The sequence below is a fragment of the Sceloporus occidentalis genome, unplaced genomic scaffold (genome assembly GCF_023333645.1).
Source record: "Sceloporus occidentalis isolate IW3139 unplaced genomic scaffold, rSceOcc1.0.p SCAF_1, whole genome shotgun sequence".
NCBI classification, from domain to species: domain Eukaryota; kingdom Metazoa; phylum Chordata; class Lepidosauria; order Squamata; family Phrynosomatidae; genus Sceloporus; species Sceloporus occidentalis.
In genome coordinates, this window is record NW_028316981.1 from 90,348,694 (window position 1) to 90,369,855 (window position 21,162).

Here is a 21,162-nt window from a genome sequence, read left to right on the forward strand (position 1 = left end):
ACAAAAACCTTTTCATCCTGGCAGTAGTAGCTACCTGGCTTTTAAAGCAGGTCAACTGTGTTGTAATGTTGTCAGAATGAATACTAGAGATGGTTCCTGTACCATTAATTACTGCACACTAGGAATTTTAACAGGTATTGGTTGTTACCTTGTTCTATGACAAGCAACACCTGTTGAAGTTCCCTCTTTTATACAACTATATAAGGGAGCTCTCTCAAATTATCACTCTGGCAACAATGGTTATAGTATCTTATTGAATGTTAGCTGTATCTGAATTTTAACTATGCAGTGATGTACACTAAGTCCCAGTCTTGGGAGGAAGACAAGATATAGTATTCATGTTAAATACCTACCTATACCATCTAACTGATTAAATGAGCAAGTCAACTCCTACTAAGTATTCAAGAACCCCTACTAAAGGCAAATAAAGAGTATGGGCCCAGAAAACTATTTCATGTATTTTTGAAAAACATATATCAAATCAAATTTAAATCAAATTTAAACAATGGTCAACATTTTTAAATATATGTATTTTAAATATGTGACTATCTGAGTTAACAATTGCATGTGGTCATTTCTTCCTGTGATGCAAGGAATAGTGAAGGCAGTAGACCTGCTCCTCAAATCCTGTTGTTTCTTGTTGATAACTGCCTTCAAGTTGATCTCGACTCATAGTGACCCTGTGAATGAGACACCTCCAAGACACCCTGTTCTCAACAGTTCTGCTCTGCCCTTGCAGACTTAGGCCCATGTCCTCTTATGGAGTCTATCTATCTGGTGTGTGGTCTTCCTACTGCCTTCTAACTTTCCAAGCACTATCATCTTTTCTGGTAAGTTATGTCTTCCCATGATGTGGCCAAAGTATAATGCCCTGTTTAGTCGTCTTGGTTTCTAGGGAGAATTCTGACTTGATTTTTTCCATGACCCATTTGTTTGTCTTTTTAGCCATCCACAGTACCCACAGAACTCTTCTCCAGCACCACGTCTCAAATGAATTGATTTTCTTTCTATCTGCTTTCTTCATCCTACATATAATTTGTTCTCTGAACAAAGCTGCAGGTACACTGATCACAACGACAAGTTCAGGACTTTACAAATATTTTTGAAAGGAAGCAAACCTTAAGAAGTGTTTGCTACCATTTTACTATTGCTTGTTCTTTTTTGTAGATGTCTGAAATACCATCAGAATTAAATTGCTTTCTGAACACTTTTAACAAATGAGTCTGCTGGTTCAAGTTGGAACTCATAACTAGATGCTTAAGGACATGAACTACCTTGTGTTCATGACTTCAAAGACAGCCTCCTACTATATTTGTTTTCGATTTAAATCCTGTTCTTTATTCATTAAACCAGTCTTTCCTGAGAGCAAGTCTCAAGCCTGTCATTGTTTTAATATTTGAAAACTTTATTACCAGTTATCTTCAGATAAGTCAGGCTCGCTTATTTGATCCCCCATCCCATCTTGTCACACATATGAGGTACATGACCTCCTTGATCAGCCCAAGTAAACCCACCGATGAGGCCAAAAGCAAGGAGTTCAAATTGAGGAATAATGTCACTATGGAGGGAAGCTATCTCTGCCTTTGTTAATGAGTAACCCTAATTAGTGCTCAACTTAGCTATCATTAGATAAGGGAGCTGCTTTAATATGCTGAATGAACTACAAAAGGAATCACCTCTGAGTATATGCAGAGGTATGGGTGCACACTGGTACCCATTCAAGTTCTTTTACCTATGGCAATTCATGACGAAGTACTGATATGTGCCAAGGTCAAAGGTATATTCTACTGTTCTGAGCCCACAACTTATTCCAGTTAAGAGATCTGAAATAAATTACCCTTCACTGTACCCGTGCCTTTAAAAACTAAACAGATCAAATTCATGGCTCTTTGATGACACATCAGGGTACAAGTCAATAATATCAAAACCAGAACAGATCATGGCAGTCCAAAGAAACTGACTATAATTGTGCTGATCCAAATATTTTCACTCTAGTTAAATGCTCTGACCTGTCATTCTGTTTGCATTCACATTTAACTAGGAGCAAAAATGTTTGAATTTCTCCAGACCAGTTTCTTTGGATCTCTGTGATCTATTCAATTATCTGAGTGATTGCTCCCATGGAGAAGATGGAACATCTTTTCCCTCCCTTCTCCCAATTCAATTGTGTACAGTTGACTAGATGAGTCAGGATGTGCATAGAGAAGCATGTCTGGATGCTCCAAGTGTACATTCCATTAAATGTAATGTAGTGTACACAAATGACATCCCCATTTACATGGACACTCCCCATAAGTGAGTCAGGCCTTTAAAAACTACTTTGGTGGATATAACTCCTAGCATGGCCAGTACTATGAAAACTGCCAGCACAATTTAGCACGGCACTAGTTCATATAATGTAAATTGGGAATAAAATGTCCAAAATGTGACATTTTCAGTCTGAAAATGGTCCTTGGTAAATACAAATTCGTGGCAACAAGATGCAAGGCATATCAGTTAGAGAATATATGACTACAACTGCACATCTTTCTAAAACAGAATTAGGGAAATTTTTACCCTTTAAATGCTTTGGACATTGTCCCCCATAACCTCTGGCCACAGGTTAGGCAGGTCTGATAGAAGCTGATGTCAAAAACATGAGGGCCATAGCTTCTCTACCTGTCCCAAAAGTTAGCAATACCAATATGAAAAAAATACACTGACAAAGACTGCAAGTAGGGTTGCCATATCCCGCCTGGGGGCGGGACTTTCCCGGTTTGGGGCGAGTCCGCACGTTCCCGCCCCGGTTTGGCCCCGCCCCCGGGATTCCCCCCCCCAGCGAGGCTCTGGAGGCGGCTCCGCGATCGCGGAGTCCTCCGAGGCCTGGCTGGGGCTTGGGAGACGCTGTCTCCCAGGCCCCAGCCAGGCCCGGGCAGCGGCTCCGCGATCACGGAGTCCTCCAAGGCCTTGCTGGGGCTTGGGAGACGCTGTCTCCCAGGCCCCAGCGAGGCCTTGGACAAGGTTTAAAAACGTAGGACCATTTTTTTTTTGCCAGGGGGGAAAAAGGTCCTACATTTTTAAACCTTGTCCTACATTTTTCCCGGTTTGGAGGTCCTCAGGGATGGCAACCCTAATGCAAGTCAATGAGATTTTTTTTCTCCTCGAAGCAGCTTAAGGATCTTTAACCCCCACCCCCACCCCACCCCCCACACACACAGTGTTTCAAAAGTCATTTGCCTTGTGGCATGGGACTAAGCAGGCAGATAAGGAGTCCTTTTACTTCTTGGTCATCTACTCACAGTTCCGGGTAGTTAGCAAAACAGTGTCACATGCATGTGAGTTCATCATCTCTGACCAAAAATAAAAGCTGTACAGCAGTGGCATCCCTAGGGCTGGTGTCACCCGGTTCGGGAACCCATGGTTTCAAACACACACACCACCACCACCATTGACCTCCTCCCATTTCACAGCATACAGAATCCTTAGCAATGCTTTTTTGCACAAATGTTATCCATAAATTTGCTAGACAGATTAGTTCACCCAACACCTGAAATTAATGCTAGGTAAAGGTGTGTGGAATAGAATTGATTTGGAAACAAAGAGAGAAAAAAGAGCAAATTCTCAGCTAAAATAGTCATTAATCAGAGTATGCAACAAAAGGGATGGCATTGTGAGTTGGCAGGGTGGGGAACAAGGACAAAGAAAGTGGGATCACTGATAAGTGTTGTTGTGTACCTTCAAGTCATTTCTGACTTATGATGACTCTAAGGCAGACCTATCATGGAGTTTCCTTGGCAGGGTTTGTTCAGATAGGGTTTTCCCATTGCCTCCCCCTGAAACTGAGAGATTGTGACTTGCTCAAGGCCACCCAGACTGTTTTCGTGATTGAGGCAGGATTCGAACCCTGATCTCCAGAGTCATAGTCTAACACTCAATTCACTACACCACTATGGAAAATATGCAAGGTCTGTTCCCTGTGCCTTTGAAGTGATCACAACTCAAACCACTACAAATTTCCCCATATTACATAACAGAGGAAAAACAGCCATCTTCTCAGTTGTGAATTCTAAAATACATAGTAAAGCTGTCTGGTATAATGAGCAGTATTAGCATGCTTTAATCTGTATTGTGCTGCAACAGAACTCGATCAGAGGGGCTAGGGAAAGTATAGGTTCTTTAATTCCTGAATCCACAGGGCCAGACAGGAGACTAGAGCGTAGGCTCATTTACTGTAGCCTTGCAAGCCACTATTGGCCTATGAGCTCCCTTCAGTAGAGACTAAGTAAGTATGCAGTAAGTAAAAAAAAAAATCTAATTATGGAATGTGAGACCATTTTGATCAGGTTGACCATGATGTATTCTGTACTGAAAACCAACACGTTGTTTATCATTTATCATTGTTTATCATGTTTATCATTGTGGAAAACCCACAATGAAATAAAATGTAAGGATATACAGATGAAAAATCAGCCTATTAAATAATCCACTCATACTTTGAGATGAACTATGCAGCAGCATTTGGATACTAACACATTCCCATCTGCCAAGATCTGAATGAAATTTGCACAGAAACATAGCACGAAAATGTGTCTGAGAATATTAATTTGGATTCTAATCAAATGTTTTCTTCATGAGAACATTGGTTTGTCCCTAATCTTCAAACTCTCCATTGCTTAGCAACAGCAAAATTAGAATCAGATGATTATAACTCTACCCCTAAGCAATGTAAAAGAAGAGGAAGAAAAGCATTCTTCAAAAGCTAAAGACTACTATACAAACCAAGTTTCTTAAAAGCAAAAGGCAAGGTGCAATATACTGTTTTAATGGCCCATAGGAAACTCCACAGAGATGAAGCCAGCCTACCTGGTTTCTTTTCACAGAGAGGTTCACCATTGTAGTGCTGCTAAAGAGAAAAACCTGTTTCATATATTCACCTAGATTCAGTCTGGTGAGACAGAGCAGGGACTCTGTTGCAGTTCTCCACTTCCAAACAGGATCACACAGAGGGAGGCAATATCATGGCCCCAACTGGTTTAGGGCTTTGTAAGTCAACACTGGCACCTTCAATTGAGTTCAGAAACAAATGGAAAGCCAGTGCAGTTGGTTCAAGACCAGGGATGTAGGCTTTCTAAAGTATGTCTAGAACACACAGTCTAGTCACCACATTTTGCACTGTAGCATCTGGAGATTTATTCAGTCTCATCACTTACAGCCTCATCTACAACAGATTATAGTAGTTAGATCAAATAACAAAACGTGTTCATGTATGTGCCGTCAGGTTACCTGTTGACCTATGATGACTCCATTAATTTCATAGGGCTTGCTTTGGGGAATAATACCTAGAGGTGGTTTGCAAAATTGCCATCGTCTTCCTCTGAAATATAGACTACAGCACCTGGTATTCTTTCTAAGTGCTAACCAGGACTGAGCCTGATTAGTTTCCAAGATGAGATGGGTCTGGTGTCCTCAGGGTATTTAGGATCAATAACAAAGGACCAGAGGTCATTCTTTTTGAAAAATTACCTGAATGATAGAGCCAAAAGTATTCAATGGAATTAATATAACAAGAGCCAGCATGATGTAGTGGTTGGAGCACTGGGCTATGACTCTGGAGATCAGAGTTCAAACCCTTGCTTGACCATGGAGACCCACTGGATGACCTTGGCAAGTCACATTCTCTCAGCCTCAGAAGAAAGAAAAGGCAAAAATCCCTCTGAACAAATTTTGCAAGTAAACTCTCAACTTAAGAGTTACCATAAGTCAGGATCAATTTGGAGGCATACAAGAAGATCATAATGTATGTAACTACCCAAAGATTAGTGAGTGTCAAAGCTTAAACATGCAACAAATTATTCATGGTCTATTTATAAAGGTGGGGGGGGGGGGGGGGAGCCAGAAGGAAATCTGTCAAAAATGGCAAATAGGAACTTTTAAACAAAGTTACGGAAATTCTATATACATTAAAAAGCAAATACGAAACAATAATTGCAGAAATGTATTTTGTTCCTTCAGTTCAACATTTATATATGTGCAATCCAGTAAAAGTTGGTTGCAGCTAAATCTTCTGGTTGGTAATGGCGCCTCATTGAGATGGACTCCGGAGGGCTCCGATGAGACGTCTTTTAGGTGCGGGAGATCTGGCCTCTGAAGTGCTTTCAGAGGTCAGAAAATCCCTCCTAGGCATAGGGGGTTAGAGGAGGCTCAGTGGAGGATCCAAACCTGTACCCAGGGCTGAGAACTCAGAAGTATTTTTGACCTGGTTAAAGGATCAAGAAGAAACGCTAGAACCGGGGGTCCGGAGAGCAATCCACACCCGTTCCAAAGAGCAGTGAGGATTTGTTCATACAGAAGCACCACCAGCAATTTTAATTTGTAAGTGGAAAGATTATTAAAGAAGAAGGGCTATAGACATTCCTAAAATAACTACAATAATCTTTAAAATCGGGAAGAAAAGGTGGTCAGGATTGTGTTGGAATAAAGAAGAGGTTTGATGAAATAAAAGGGGAATTAACCTTAACAAAGGAAAATAAGGACTATTACTGTATTTCGGGACTACTAGTAGTGAATTAAGAAGTATATTCTGGTCTGATTTGGATTTGGACAAAATTAAATATAATTGCTCCCATTTTCCCACTTCCTCAGAGGAAAGAAATTAGAAATTATAAGCTTCTTCCTCGCTTTATACTTGGACAATTGGATCCTACTTTGGAAAATACTTTAGCTTTTCTAAAAATATGGCAAAAGGTGAGAGTGAGTTAGTTTTAGTCATGAAACTCCTATCCATACATATCCTATCACACACTATTGCATGTAGAATTGCAACAGGGGTGCAATTAAAATATTAAAAAGTTCAGCTACTTTTCTTCTTCCTGTTTCCTGCCCTTAGCTGATATATCAAGCTTTTAAAATCTCCAAACTGATGTTTTCTTCCTTAATTATGAATTACCAACGGGGAGGAAAGAGAATTTGAATTTAGGGGTGATCTCACTGGGAAAGGAGGAACTCTGTTTCCCTCTTTCAGATACTTCCCCCAAGTTGCTATTTGCTTTGCATGACAAGTAGCATACATAAGGGCAGGGTGATTTCAACTGGGAAAAATAGCAGGAAATGGGTTAAAATCTCTAAATTCTCCTCCCTTAGCACCATAGTCCTAATCTAGATCATTATTAACATTAAAAAAAAAACCTGCAGGAGTTAATTTTCACAGATCTCCCACATTGTATCTACTTTAGCCCTGATGTGCAATTTTTCAAGTGTGAAAAAGAACACCACAATTTTAAAAAGACGTTTTATACTGATCTCATTTATTTCTAGATTAAATTAAATTATGTGCTGCTTAATGTCTTCTGGAAGGGGCAAGTACACTGTTTCAGAATACTTGTACCAGCATTGGTCTTAATGTTAGTACTGTACTGCCCATTGCTGAGAATATCCCACATCACTAGAAGTTGGCCACAGGTGTCCTTCTGGCTGGGATCTTGCTTCAGTGTCTGGATAACCTTTCATCTCTAGATTACTGAGAAGATCTGCTCTGTGTGGGGTCACAGGTATAGTTCAGAAATGTTACAGTCTCAGCAGAGCATCCTCTACTTTATAAGGCAAATTGGGGTGCAAGGTAAGGAGGGAGAAAAAAAGTCCTATTTCACAGACTTCTGCTCATGAAATGTCACCAGACTTACTTATAAGAAGAAGGCAATGAACCCATTAAATAAACTCTGGCTCAACTCTGTTTTGCTTTACCAATAAGCTTTAATATGAAGTTCAAGGGCTCTGGCTCTGAAAATCCCAAAAAAATTCTGGACCTGGTTTTTACAGAGGAATATCTTTATCTCTGTCTTTCTCCCTGTCTTGAATTTCTCAAGGGACAGCCTTGGTTACAATTACTGCAAACACACAGGCTGGTTTTGTAAGAAAATGGAATAGGAGAGCTTTTTCTACAGATGTACTTACTGCCTGGGAATCCCTTCACTGAATTTCTAAAGCTTTTCTTTTTAAGAGTGCATATCCTACAGCTGAGTCTTTTCATATATTGCTGAAGAAATTATAGTTTATGGTGAACAAATACTGATCTGTTCTGTATGGTTATGGTCTGGATTTTAAATATTATTGTAATAAGGAAGTTATATACTAATTCTTTGGTGTGGTACTATTCCTTTTAGCAAAGAATATGGTCTATAAGTGAGATTCAGTGTGGTGCAGTGGCTTGAACATTGGACTGTGACCCTGAGGACCAGTCCAGCATTGGAATCCTTGCTCAGCCATGGAAACCCACTAGATGACCTTGGACAAGTCACACTCTGAGAGGAAGGCAAATTCAATCCACTCTAACAAATCTTGCCAAGAATGCCACATGATAGGTTCACCTTAGGGTCACCATACATAGGAAATTACTTTTAAAAGGGTGTTGGGCCATATTAATAATGTTATCTTGGGTATCTTTAAAAAATCAAACTGTCTTTCAAGGTCTCTCTTGTTCCTGATTAAGGAGGCAGCCCTCATAATACTCCCTAGTAGCTATTTATTCAAGGAAAAACCAAGCAGAAGGTTTTAATTTACAAACCGCTGGTGTTGTTTTATAACTTGCATAATTAAACAGTCGATATTAATAAGACAAATGACAATTTCCTACCCCAGTTGCAGCATGATACCAAGTCTTAATCTATTCAGCTTGATTAGTTGTATGAGTACATCAAGTTACTTTTTGTTCATTAAAAAACTTGTGTTTGGCTTTGAAAGAACAACCAGTAACTAAAAGGCAGACAAAGGCAGTGTACAGACCACCCCTTTGGGGTGGCCTGTACCTGCCCCTTTCCCTGATGGATTGGGGCCTCAGCTGCCACAGCAGCAGCCCTGAGGCCCCGATCCACTGCTTTTCTGGGCCGCAGGGAAGCGGCAAAAGGCCGCTTCCTCGCGGCCTGGAAAGGGGTGTCCATGGGGCTTCAAGCCCCAAGGACACCCCAACAGTGGCGGGGAAAGGGAGAAAGGGGCCACTCAGCCCCTTTCTCCTTTGTGTCACTGGCGCAGCCACATAAAGGCTGTGCCAGTGACACAAACCCAAGAAGGAGCTCCAAAATGGAGCTCCTTCCGGCGCTGCGGAAAGGGTGCCACAGGCGCCCTTCCGCAGCGCCAGGACGTCATGTCCGCGCTGCCCCGTTTGGAGGTGGCGTGACCGTGACGTCATAATGGCGGCGCCCATGTAGAATGGGCATCACCATTACAACGTACTAAGGTTGTGGGGCGTCTGGAAAGGACGCCCCGAGTTAAAGTGCCAGTCTGTACAGGGCCAATAAGCCCAAACAGACTGGCCAAAATAAAGCTGTTTCTGGTCACTTTGGAGGTATGCTGTTTAAATGACACACACATCTTAAAAGGCCAGAAGCTGTGCAAAGCTGCGCTCTAGTCCTTAGGACTGGAGCATGGCTTTGGTGTGACTTCTGGCCTCTTAGGATGCATGCAGCATTTAAATAGCATACCTCCAAAGTGACCCAAAGCAGCTTTATTTTGGCCTGTCTGTTTGGGCCTATTGCCTTCATCTGAAATATAGTCTACAGCACCAGGTATTCCCTGATGGTCTCTCTTCCAAGTATTGATGAGGTTTGATCTTGCTTAGCTTCCAATATCAGACCTGATCTGATACCTGCAGGATATTTAGGCAGTACCTAGGACTGATAGGTGGGAATATTTCTTTTAGAACAAGGCACTTTTACCTCATTTGGATCTGTCTGGTGCTGGTCAAGCACTTCATATATAAGAGGTAAACTATTCTGTTTTGGCTTCTGTGTGTGCATGCGCTTTCAAGTGACCAGTTGACTTATGTGACGTCATGAATTTCATAAGGTTTTCTTATGCAAGGAATATTCAGAGAAGGTTTGCCGGTTCCTTCCTCTGAAACAGAGCCTAAAACACCTTGGCAGCTTCCCATCCAAGTACTAATCAAGGCTGACTTGAAAGTACATACAATTTATAATTGATTTAAAATTTAAAGATTTAAAATATGGAAGAATTCTACAATATATGATAAAAACAATCAAACTATTATATGCACAAAAATTGAAGGATTCTGCAGGGCCCACATAATATTACTTGTTATAACTGAGTGATTTGGCAAATATGGACAAATTAACAAACTTATTAAGGATAACATAATAGATATTTTTAAAGAAGAGTTGAATCTAGTCATTGAATATGTGGGTAAGATGTGGGGGGAAATAATAGTTAAGAGTAACAAGTAGAAGGGTATTTTTATTACTAATATTTTAATATCAACCATGCAGTGCTTTTTATTTGAATTAAAGCAAGTAGAACTATTAGTTAGTTATAATCATTAGCTGGCAAGTTCATAGTCATGCATTCCCCTTGTCTATGTCAATTAGCTTATTTACTACAAGTAGTAGTTTATAATTAGCAATTCAGGTTAGTTTGTTTGACCTTTACAATTGACCCTTGTATGTTGTTTTATATTATGTACATTTTGTGGGGTTTTTTAAAAAAAAAATGAGACAGAAGATAAAGCAGTAAAAGACTATAAAATAAGATGGGCACAAAATTCAAATGGAGATATGAGCAAAAATATGGATTAAGATTTTAAAATGTACTTTGTGTAGTAATTTAAAAGAAAATATGTGTAAGATGATCTTCAGATGGTAATCAACTCCAAATAAATTGTTGAAAATTCCAAGAATGCTTCAAATTAGAGTTGGGTCTGTCAAGATAAAGAAGGCTTTTTTCATATATGATGGACATTTAAGAAAACAAAAAGTTATTGGTCCAAGATATATGTTACTTCAAAAAATGTAAAGGCACAGTTTACAATGATACCAGAAATGTTTTTGTAGGGTATTATGGGTAAAGAATATAACATTGTTTTAAGTAAAACTTAGTGATATTTTTCATTTTGTGTTTCTTACTGCCATCAGCTAAAGCACCTTTTTCTTGCTGCAAAGATCTTAAAGTATTACCTGGTTCACATTTTGATAAATTTAAGGTGGTATTCCTTGGTCAAGTCACATGCTCTCAGCCTCAGGGGAAGGCAATGGCAAATCTCCTCAGAAGAAATCTTGCCAAGAAAATCCCATGATAATTTTGCCTTAGGGTCGCCATAAATTGGAAAAGACTTGAAGGCATGCAACAACAACAACAACAACCAAGTCAGAACTGGATTTTAATCCTGGTTGAAAGGAGTCCTGAGGATAACCACACAGATAACAAAAGTAAGATTCTCTATGTTATCCACCCAGCAGACTCTAGGGAAGTAAACAAATCACCAAAATGAAAGATAAAGGCTCCAAATCTGTGTCAATGGATCAGCATTATCAGTCTGAAAATGAACAGAAATGCCACTCTATCCAGTTATCATTACAGAAACTCCACTTTATTCATTTATCATTCTCTGATTTAGTAAATACCCTGTACATGGCTTCTTAAATCTAAAACCTTGTGGCCTTAAATACAGTAAACATGTTGTCTATGGGCTTCAATAGTGTTGCTTATATACTTTTAATGTGTGTTATGTGACCCCTCCACCAATACTGAGTGAGTTTTTTGCCTTCAAGTCATTTCTGACTTGTGGTGACACTAAGCCTTATCACACTAGACAAATCCCACTCAGAAATGGGATTTTAAAAGTAGGAAAAAACTGCAAATGTAGGATGTTTTTCAGACACATTTGCACCCAACAGCAATAACGCGAAAATAAAGCGAGCAGAAAGTCGACAAAAAACGACACCTTTTTAGAGGTTTTCTTAGCAGGTTTCTTCAGAGGGGGGGTTGCCATCCTCTGAGACTGAGAGAGTGTGATTAATATCCTGCCCATCTCCCAAATGACTTAACATCTGTTTTTGTGTGGGCGTGTTTGCTGTATTACCACATTATATCAAGAAGGCGAAGACCAGGCAAGTGAAACATTCTGAGGTCAATCCATTATGGCAGCAGTTGGAATCACAGGCTTGTCAGTGGCCACATTTGTGGTAAGTAAATATCCACCAAATGCCTTGCAAGGCAGAGATGGTGGTACAGTTGTTATGCTTGTTCCAGATGTTACTGGAGGAGAGACGCAAGCACCTGCACATCACAAAGCCACCCATTCCCATTCATGTTTGATTCCCAGCTCAGCCATGAAACCCATTGGGTGACCCTGAGCAAGTCACACACTCTCAACCTCAGAGAAAGCCAGTGGCAAACCTCCTCTGAACAAATCTTGCCAAGAAAAACCTGTGATGGGTTCACCTTAGGATGGCCTAACTCAGAAACGAAGGCACACAACAACATCAACAAAATGAGCTTTGGGTGAGCCCAAGCTGTGTGTTTTAGAATACAACTGCTTTCTATAAGCACATTTAGAACAGTTTTATTAAACAGATCTTCCACAAAGCTATTTTAGGATTTCTAAAGTTATCTAATAAACACAAGCCCAAATCACTCCTATCGGGAAGGGCAATGGGCCTTGGGGAAAATTTTGGCTAAACTAGGTCCTGAGGGCTTTGAAGGCTAAACTATACATTCCAGACATTTTTATAGATTTTGAAAGTCAATAGTTCCTGTTAAAGTTGAGTTTCAATGAAACAACCTCCCTCTGGATTTAACCTGCCTTTATGTCTGAGTAAAAAATGTTGCCACTTTATTGCATCCTCCATGGTAAAGTCTATGCCAGTCATGAGGCCATTTCCAAAAAATGGAAGGAGTGCAAAGGCAAGTGCCTTCTTCACATGGCTTGAACCTTGGCCAGGGTGACCAGATGTCCTAATCACAAAAGAGGACAAGGCACCACAACATGTAGGACATGACCAAATAAAAACTAAAAACACATAATATCAGGATGACCAGAGGCCCTCCTTTTCCAGGGCATGCCCTACATTTCTGCCTCCTGTCCAGGAGGAATTTCAAAATGTCCTCCATTTTGAGCATGATAAAGAAGCATGAAATTATATTTTCATGAATGTTTTTAGCTTTTATTTGGTAATGCCCTCTGTTTTTCTTCAATGTCCTCCATTTTGCGGTGCCTTGTTCTCACTTGCGTTTGTGACATCTGGTCACCTTGCTGAGTACAAATATAAATCCAAGCTTGTGAGTCCTGCTCTGAATGGAAGACATTTTGGAATTCCTCTTGAACAGTAGGCTAAAATGTAGGACAGGTCCTGGAAAAGGGGGCCCAAGTCTGGTCGCCCTGGCCTCAGAGCGGGAGCAAAACCGGCCTGTTTCCTTCAGCCCAAACTAAGGCCTGTTACAGACAGCCAAAATAAAGCTGCTTCAAGGCACAGTGGAGGTATGGTGTTTCAATGATGCCTTAGGGCTGGAGCATGGCTTTGGTGCGACTTCTGGACTCTTAGGACTCATGCATCATTGAAACACCATACCTCCACTGTGACTCGAAGCAGCTTTATTTTGGCTGTCTGTAACCGGCCTCAGACTGATAGAAGAGAGATCATGTAGCCTCTTTGAGACTGACTGAAAGTAAGGAGCTGGCAGCATGAGCTTTCCTAGACTCGAGTCTACTTCCTCAGATGCATATTAGTAGTAGTAGTAGTAATATTATCCAAAGAGATAGCTGTGTGAGTCTGTGGAACCAGTATGAAGAGAGATCTTGGGGCCCCTTTGAGACTGACTGAAAGTAAGAAGTGGGCAGCATGAGCTTTCCCAGACTGCTTCCTCATGCACTTGAGGGAGTGGGCTCAGTAGCCTGAAGCCTGAGGAAGCTGCTGCTGCCCTCTTCTTTCTTCCCGTGAGCCTCCAAGGTGCCTTCAGAAGGTCTCTCCCCAGAGTGGTCCCAGAGACCCTCAGGGGCTCCAGGCCTTGGAAGGAGAGGGGGGCCGCTTCCTCTGGAGGAGCTGCTGCTGCCTGGACTTCAAAGGGCGCTCTCTTTCCCGCCCCGAAAGCGCAGAACAAGGAGGCCGAGGAGGAGGAGGAGGCTCCTGGCTCTGCATGAGAAAGGGCCACCCTTCCCTTCCCCCCAGGCGCCCCCCGGAGCCTTTGCTCAGCTTCCCGCCCGACGCCGCCTTTGAACCAGGGCAGCAGCCCTGAGGAGGAGCCTTTCCCCTCAGCAGCCCCAGGGCCATTTGCCTTGCCCTGGCTGGGGACTGGGGAGAGACTTCCACTTTCCCACCGGGGAAAGGCAGCTTTAGCCAAAAACACACACACACACAGAGTTCAAGAGTTCAGCCAAAGCTCAGCTCCTAGGCCCAGCATCGCATGGCATTGGTCCCTCAAGTGCTCTCAACCCGGATTACGGCTTCAGTGCGGATGCACCTGAGGGATTGGTCCCCTTGGGTCACACTACTGAGAACATGCCACCACAAAGTGGAGGGCCTAGTCCGAGGACAATGTTTTTAGCCAAGAAAAAGCTGGAAACACTCTAGAACTATAAATGCTGTGGCTAAAGAATTCAAGAAAAATGGAGGGCATTATTACTGTATTACTACTACTAATAATAATATTACACAGTCGACTCTCCGTATACAGAGATTCGTTCTCCACTGATTCAACCATCCATGGCTTGAAAATATTTTTAAAATATATAGAAATTCCAAAAAGCAAAGTTTGATTTTGCTATTTTATATAAGGGACACCATTTTACTACGCCATTGTATTTAATGGGACTTGAGCATCCACGGATTTTGATATCCACGGGGGATCCTGGAACCAAACCCCAGGAGATATCAAGGGCTCACTACTACTACTGTTATTATTTGTACCCTGCGCATTCCCCAAAATTGGGGTTCAAAGCAGCTTGCGGTCTAAAAACACATTATATCTGAGAACCTACACAAGTTACAATTAACATGGAATTAAACTATCACAATATTAAAACAGATCATTTGTTTAAAAGCCGAATACAATTTAAAAAGATAAAAGCACTTAAAAAAAACATACACTTTATAACATAATACAATGACCTCCAGGACGTTCTTTAAAAACTTTCTGTTTTGAACGCCTTTCTGAACAGGGAGATTTTTAGCCGAAGAAAAGCCAAAGACAACACTCCTACTAGAAATATAAGTCCATGCTTCTGAGTCATGCTTAGTGTCTTCAAGAAAAATGGAGGACATAACCAAAGAAAAGCTTACAAAACCACAATATAATAATAAATTCATGCTTCTGAGTCCTGCTCAGAATGGAGGACTTTTTGGGATCCTTCCTGGACAGAAGGTGGAAAGGTAGGGCTGGTCTTGGAAAAGGAGGACCTGTGGTCAACCTGAGGACAAGGCACTGTAAAATGCAGGGCCTCCAAGAAAAGTGTGAGGTATTGCCAAGTAAAAGCTAAAAGCACTTAATATAAATATCGGTTCAGGCTTCTTAGCCCTGCTCAAAATGGAGGACATTTTGGACAGAAGTCTGGAATGTAGGACAGCTCCTGGAAAAGGAGGACGAAGGCTGTCCATGCGCCACAAGGACAATGGCAGCTTGGTGGGAAAGTTTGTAGGTGGCACTCTCGCCCTTTTCCTCCTTATGCAGCAACACACTTTTCAATATGTGGGCTGCCTTTTCACTGCAGATATCCCAATCCCACCGACAAATGCCACTGAATTAACAGTTTGTGTAGTTTGAGCATTGGACTACAACTCTGGAGGCCTGGGCTCAATTCCCAGCTCTCCTATGAAACCCGCCTTGGGTGAGTCACACTCTCTCAGCCTCAGAGGGAGGCAAGGGCTGGGAGAGTCCACACCACTCCACTATTATGCCAATATTTCCAATAATTGCGCTGTTACACAGCGCAGAACCTCCTGCCTCCCGCTCACCTGGCTGCCTGCATTTTTTTAAAGAAATATATATATTTATGGGAAGTCCTTTAGGAGAAACAACTCTCTCTAAATCCACCAAATGTCTCCCCAGAAGTAAGCTGAGTTGAATGAAGCTTACTCCCAAGTAGCTGGGCACAGTCTTGAACCCTTAATTCCATATATACATACTTTATGACTGAAGAAATTGCATTTGTCTTGTGGGAAATTATGACACAGTTTTTAAGTTAAACCAATTGTTAAGTTAAGGCATAAGCTTAAGCGGAACCATAGGACTCTGAAGTTTTATAGCTTGCAGGGATAAGTTGGTCATCCATTTTGTATAGTTCTTCCTAATTTCTGACAGAAAATATAACAGTTCTTCTATATTACAGACATATCATTCTCCCCCACTTTTGCTTTAATTACCACAGCGTAAGGTAAATTATAAGCATAAATTGAAAGATGGTGGCGAATAGGATAACTAATGTACATTATGATTTTAATGTTCTGGTCATTGACTGTATTAATAAATTCATTCATTCATTATGTGACTTTGAGGTATTTAACCACATAAATGTGCACACTTGATAGCACCAAATAGTTTGTTTCTTCTCTCCCCTCCCCAAAGGCATACATCAGATTCATTGCGTATCGCCATATGCATATGGACACATACTTAAGATATCCATATTTTCCATTCTTCTCATGTTTCCTTGTACACAAAACCATCCCACATCCAGCATATGTACTCCAGAGTACTTGCCAACTAAATAGTCCAAGGAGTTAGTGCTTTAACCTTTTATTCCTGAATTAGTAACGAAAGGATGGCGATAATGAAGATCATGGCTGATGTAACCTTAGTTTTCTCACATACTATCAGGATATGGGCTGAAGATGCATGATGCAATAACCATGCTGAAGGTAAATGATTTGGATGTAGTAAGCATTTGGGTCAGAAATTTCCTAGGAATCTTATATATGCTGTATTGAGAGAGTGTTGTTGTTGTTGTGTGCCTTCAAGTTGTTTCCAACTTATGGTGACCCCAACATGAACCTATCAGAGTTTTCTGGGGCTGAAAGTGTGACTTGCCCAAGGGCATTCAAGTGGGTTTCCATGGCCAAGCAGACCTCCAGAGCCATAGTCCAATGCTCAAACCACTACACCAGACTGGTGTATTCCTGAAAGGAATACATACATGTTGCAACCCACTCTTACATCTCAATGAGAACCAGCATAGTATAGTAGTTTCAGTTTTAGACTAATGGCTCTGGAGACCAGGGTTGAATCTCCACTCAGCCATGGAGACCCACTGGGTAATCTTGAGCAAGTCACACTCTCTCAGCCTCAGAGAGAAGGCAAAGGCAAGCCCTCTCTGAACAAATCTTGTAAAGGACCCCCTCCCCCACGATGGATTTTCCTTAGGGCCACCATAAGTTGAAAACCATTTGAAGGCACACAACAGCAACTCACATCTTATTCCTCCCACCCCCTTTTCATTTGCTAATACATTACATCTTCACTACTTCACATGATACTGCCAGTTCACGATTATTCAGCGGGGAATGAGCTTTTCACTTGCTTAATCCAGGTTCCAAATTTTACCTGGCATTTTCACACAGAATTAGAAAATGTCACTTGGTTATCTATTGGTCTAAGTTCAGCGGAAACTCCTAATTTGTCTTTCTCTTAAACTACCATTAGGAAAGGACAGAAAAGATTCTACAATTTGTATTCATAATACAACAGCCTCTGAATAAATTAATTAATTAAGATGCCAGCCACAGATGCTGGTGAAACGTCAGGAAGAAACTCTTCTAGAACATGGCCACATAGCCCAACAAATCCACAAAAAACTAATTAAATATATTTTTTTCCTGAAAGAGCATCTACATCTAATCTCAGAAAATGGCTAAATTGTGGAATTTCTAGTAATGGAATAAAAAGAAATGGGACAGTCAAGTTATACTCATCACTTGGCATTTTGTTATTTCTTGTGCAGGAGTTAAATGTGCACATCTTAGCAGGAGCAAAAGACAGAACCACTGCACACCTAGTAATACTCGAAAATTGTATATTTCAAAGGTATGTATAATGTTGCATGAAACTGGAAGATGGACACTTTTATGTCAAGAGTAAACATCTTTCAAAATACTGTGTTTGTCTCAGATACTGTGCTTAGAGGCTGAACTCTGGAGAGCCAGTATGATGTAGTGGTTTGAGCGCTGGACTATGACTCCGAAGACCAGAGTTCAAATCCCTGCTCAGCCATGGAAACCCACTGGGTGACTTTGAGCAAGTCACACTCTCTCAGCCTCAGATGGAGGCAATGGGAAACCTCTTTTGAACAAATCTTGCCCCAAAAACCCTATTACGTTGTCAGAAATGACTTGAAGCGACACAACAAGGCTGAACTCAAAAACAAATGTATTAAGCCGAGTGGAGTCAGCGACTGCACACTAAAAACATGAAGTACAAAATGCCAGGAAACCAGGGAAGCTTACAAACACAACATGCCATTCATTTTGGAACATAACATTTAAAAAGACATTTGTGCATACTTTCCTTTATACCATCATCTTCTTCATTTAAATAGTAAAATGGAAATTGGCCCTTTAGATATAGTAATACGTTGCTGTGGCAAGAAAGGATCCTTTACTATCCCTTCGCTTCTCTTGGAGAAATGGCTAAATCACTCACCCCAAACACTAGCTTTCCAAAAACTCAGAATAGCCCCCCCCCCCCCGCCCTGGTTTTCTTTTCTCTGCCACTGAAGGAAGGTATTTACCTGCCCAGAAGTTTTTGACAAGGTAGAGGTTTTTTAAAAATGCAGTCGGCTGCCGCTATACTAGACAAGAGAAAAATTAACTTGTGACTCAATGCCGGAATCTGGGTGAAGTGTTTGACAATCATATTGTAAACAACTTAACTAAAAGATAGTTCTTAGAAAGTTCTAATCATACTCCTGAGTGTAGAAGAGAAGGGGGGGAAGCATACACACAAACAGCTGAAATCTGTAAAGTACACTCAATTAATGTTACATGTTATTGTCACGACCATCTTGCTTCCCTAAAATTCTTCCTTGAATGCCTTTCTATACTGAAATGGTGGTAGCATTAAACTGATCATAGTACTATACCTGCTATGAATCTGGCTAGAACTTCAGCACAGAGTGCCTAGTTCAAGGTAAAGGTGTTTATAGTCCCTGTCAATAAGATTGACACATGATCCAAGGAAGGGTTATACACATGTAAGTCACACTGGCCCTAGTGGGTCTTAACTTGTGTTTCTCATAAATTGTGACCTGTGACCCTCAGTATGGATGTAGTGGAGATGATACAAAACATGCTCAAATCCCATTATATTTCTAGACAGTTTAAGAGTGGCACTGTAACAAACTTTGTTGTTGTTGTGCGCCTTCAAGTTATTTCCATCTTATGGCAACCCTAAGGTGAACCGATCATAGGGTTTTCTTGGCAGGTTTCTTCAGAGGGGGGTTGTCATTGCCATCCTCTGATGCTGAGGAAAAAACCCAGTGCATTTCCATGGCCAAGCTGGGATTTGAACCTCTGCCTCCCAGTATCTTAGTCCAATGCTCAAATCATTACATCACGCTGGCAATCTGTAACATTTTAATAAATGTGCAGTCTCTCCACATGAAGCAAACACATGCACAGGCTTTGAGAGGCTGTGGCCAGTCAGATTTGAACATATTAGGCAACCTTATACCAAATTGGGTCCGTCTAAATCCAGCATGGGGTGACTCATAGTAACTGCCTTATACTATTTCTCCATTTGTCTAGGATTATCTGCTCTGACACTCATGGTCCCAGCATAGCTCAACCTTTCCCATTCCCTGCTGCCTACCCTTGCAGCTGGAAATGCTTGGGCCTTGTTGTATGTAAGCATAACTCCTGCCACTGAATTGGGGTTAATCCCCAAAACAACACTGACACCTATGAACATGAAGTGTGCCACTCTGTTTACCACACACACAACTGTACACAAAGTACAGCATCATCCCAAATCCACAAAACTGTGATCCCCTGTTAGCCCAATGAAGGGAATCACTGTTTTGTAGATTTGGAATGATACTTCAACTTCCAAGTTGGTTCCTAGAGGGCTTTCCTGATTCAGAGCGGCCACTGTCACAGGGCTGAACTGGCCTTTCAGTAGCCAGACTGTGTGAAAACTCTTGTGCCTACAAGGGAAGGTGAGGAAGGGAATGAAAAGCAAAGCTTATAAATGTGAAGTTGAAGCCTTCACTGAAGATGCCAGCCCCACAGATGCCTGAGAAACGTCAGGAACAACCTCTTCTAGAGCATGGCCCCGTAGCCCCAAAACCCCCCAAAGCACTCCAGTTGCCCTGGGCTAACTGGGTCTCTAAGGTTGCTTTACACTGGAGAAATAATCTGATTTGGTACCACTTCCATTGCCATGGCTCAGCGCTATGGAATTGTGAACATGGCAGTTTGTTGTGGCCCCAGAGCGGAGCCATGCCATGCCCAGCATACCACAGCATGGAGCCAGGGCAGTTGAAGCGGTATCAAAGCGGATCATGAAGGAAGGGCCCTGACTTGAAGGGACATGGAGGCCCCCGAGGGCTCCTTACCGCTGCTGGCACCGCTGGCGGGGACGTTGCGCCGCATCCACTCGTAAGGGGTGCGGGGTCCCTGGGGGCCGGGGGAGATCTGGCCCACCGAGGAGGCGCCCATCGGGGGAGGCAGCAGCCCGGAGCCTGGGCCCTGGAGGGGGCTGAAATCCGCCGGGCCGTAGCCCAGCTGCCCGGGGTTGCCCACCGCAGCGGGGCCCCCTGCCCCATAGGCGTGCCAGTCCTCTTTCGGGGGCGGGTAGGGCGAGCCCCAAGGGCCGGAGGAGGGCTGCCCGTGGTGGGGCTCCCCGCCGCTCAGGCCCGGCGGCACGTGGTGGTAGCTGGCGAAGTCCGAGTACTGGGCCGGCACCGGGACGTAGTTCTGCGGCGGCAGGTTGAGGGCGGCGTGTCGGACCGGGTTGGGGTACATGGCGGGGGGGCTCTCCTTATCCAAGAGGTAGCCCACGTACATCCTCCCCGAGGGCCCCCGGGGGCATGCTGGGCCCTGGCTCCGCGGGCCTCCCTCGGCGGCGGCGGCGGTGGCTGCTCCGGCTGGCTCTCACCTGGAGCACCTCTGGGCCAGGTGCTGCCCTCCTCCTCCTCCTCCTCCTCCTGGCCCTTCTTCTTCTGCCCAAGGACCTCCCCAAGGCAAGGCTGGGCCCTCTCGCCTGGCTCTTGCATTATTGGGCCAACCTTCTGCCAGCATTTGCATGGGAAGGCCGCTCTGCATCTCAAAGGGCAGGGATGGATCCCCAGGGGACACAGCCCCCAGGGCACCTTAAGGGGCGACGCAACAAACTCCCAGTCCCAGACTTGCAGAGCATGGAGCCAGGGCGGCCCAAGCGGTGTCAAACCGGATCGTGGCTCCAATGTGCATGCAG

The 21,162-nt window shown here is 42.6% G+C and overlaps 1 protein-coding gene across 1 annotated transcript in view; it reads right to left on the reverse strand.

Annotated features, from left to right (window-relative positions):
• Nucleotides 1-20,753, reverse strand: part of CDX1 (caudal type homeobox 1) — a 41,412-nt gene extending 20,659 nt beyond the window's left edge. The window contains exon 1 of the mRNA XM_089502287.1: nucleotides 20,303-20,753. Coding sequence (XP_089358413.1) covers nucleotides 20,303-20,753 — 451 coding nt within the window. The remainder of the gene's footprint in view (nucleotides 1-20,302) is intronic.
• Nucleotides 20,754-21,162: the final 409 nt, after the last annotated feature.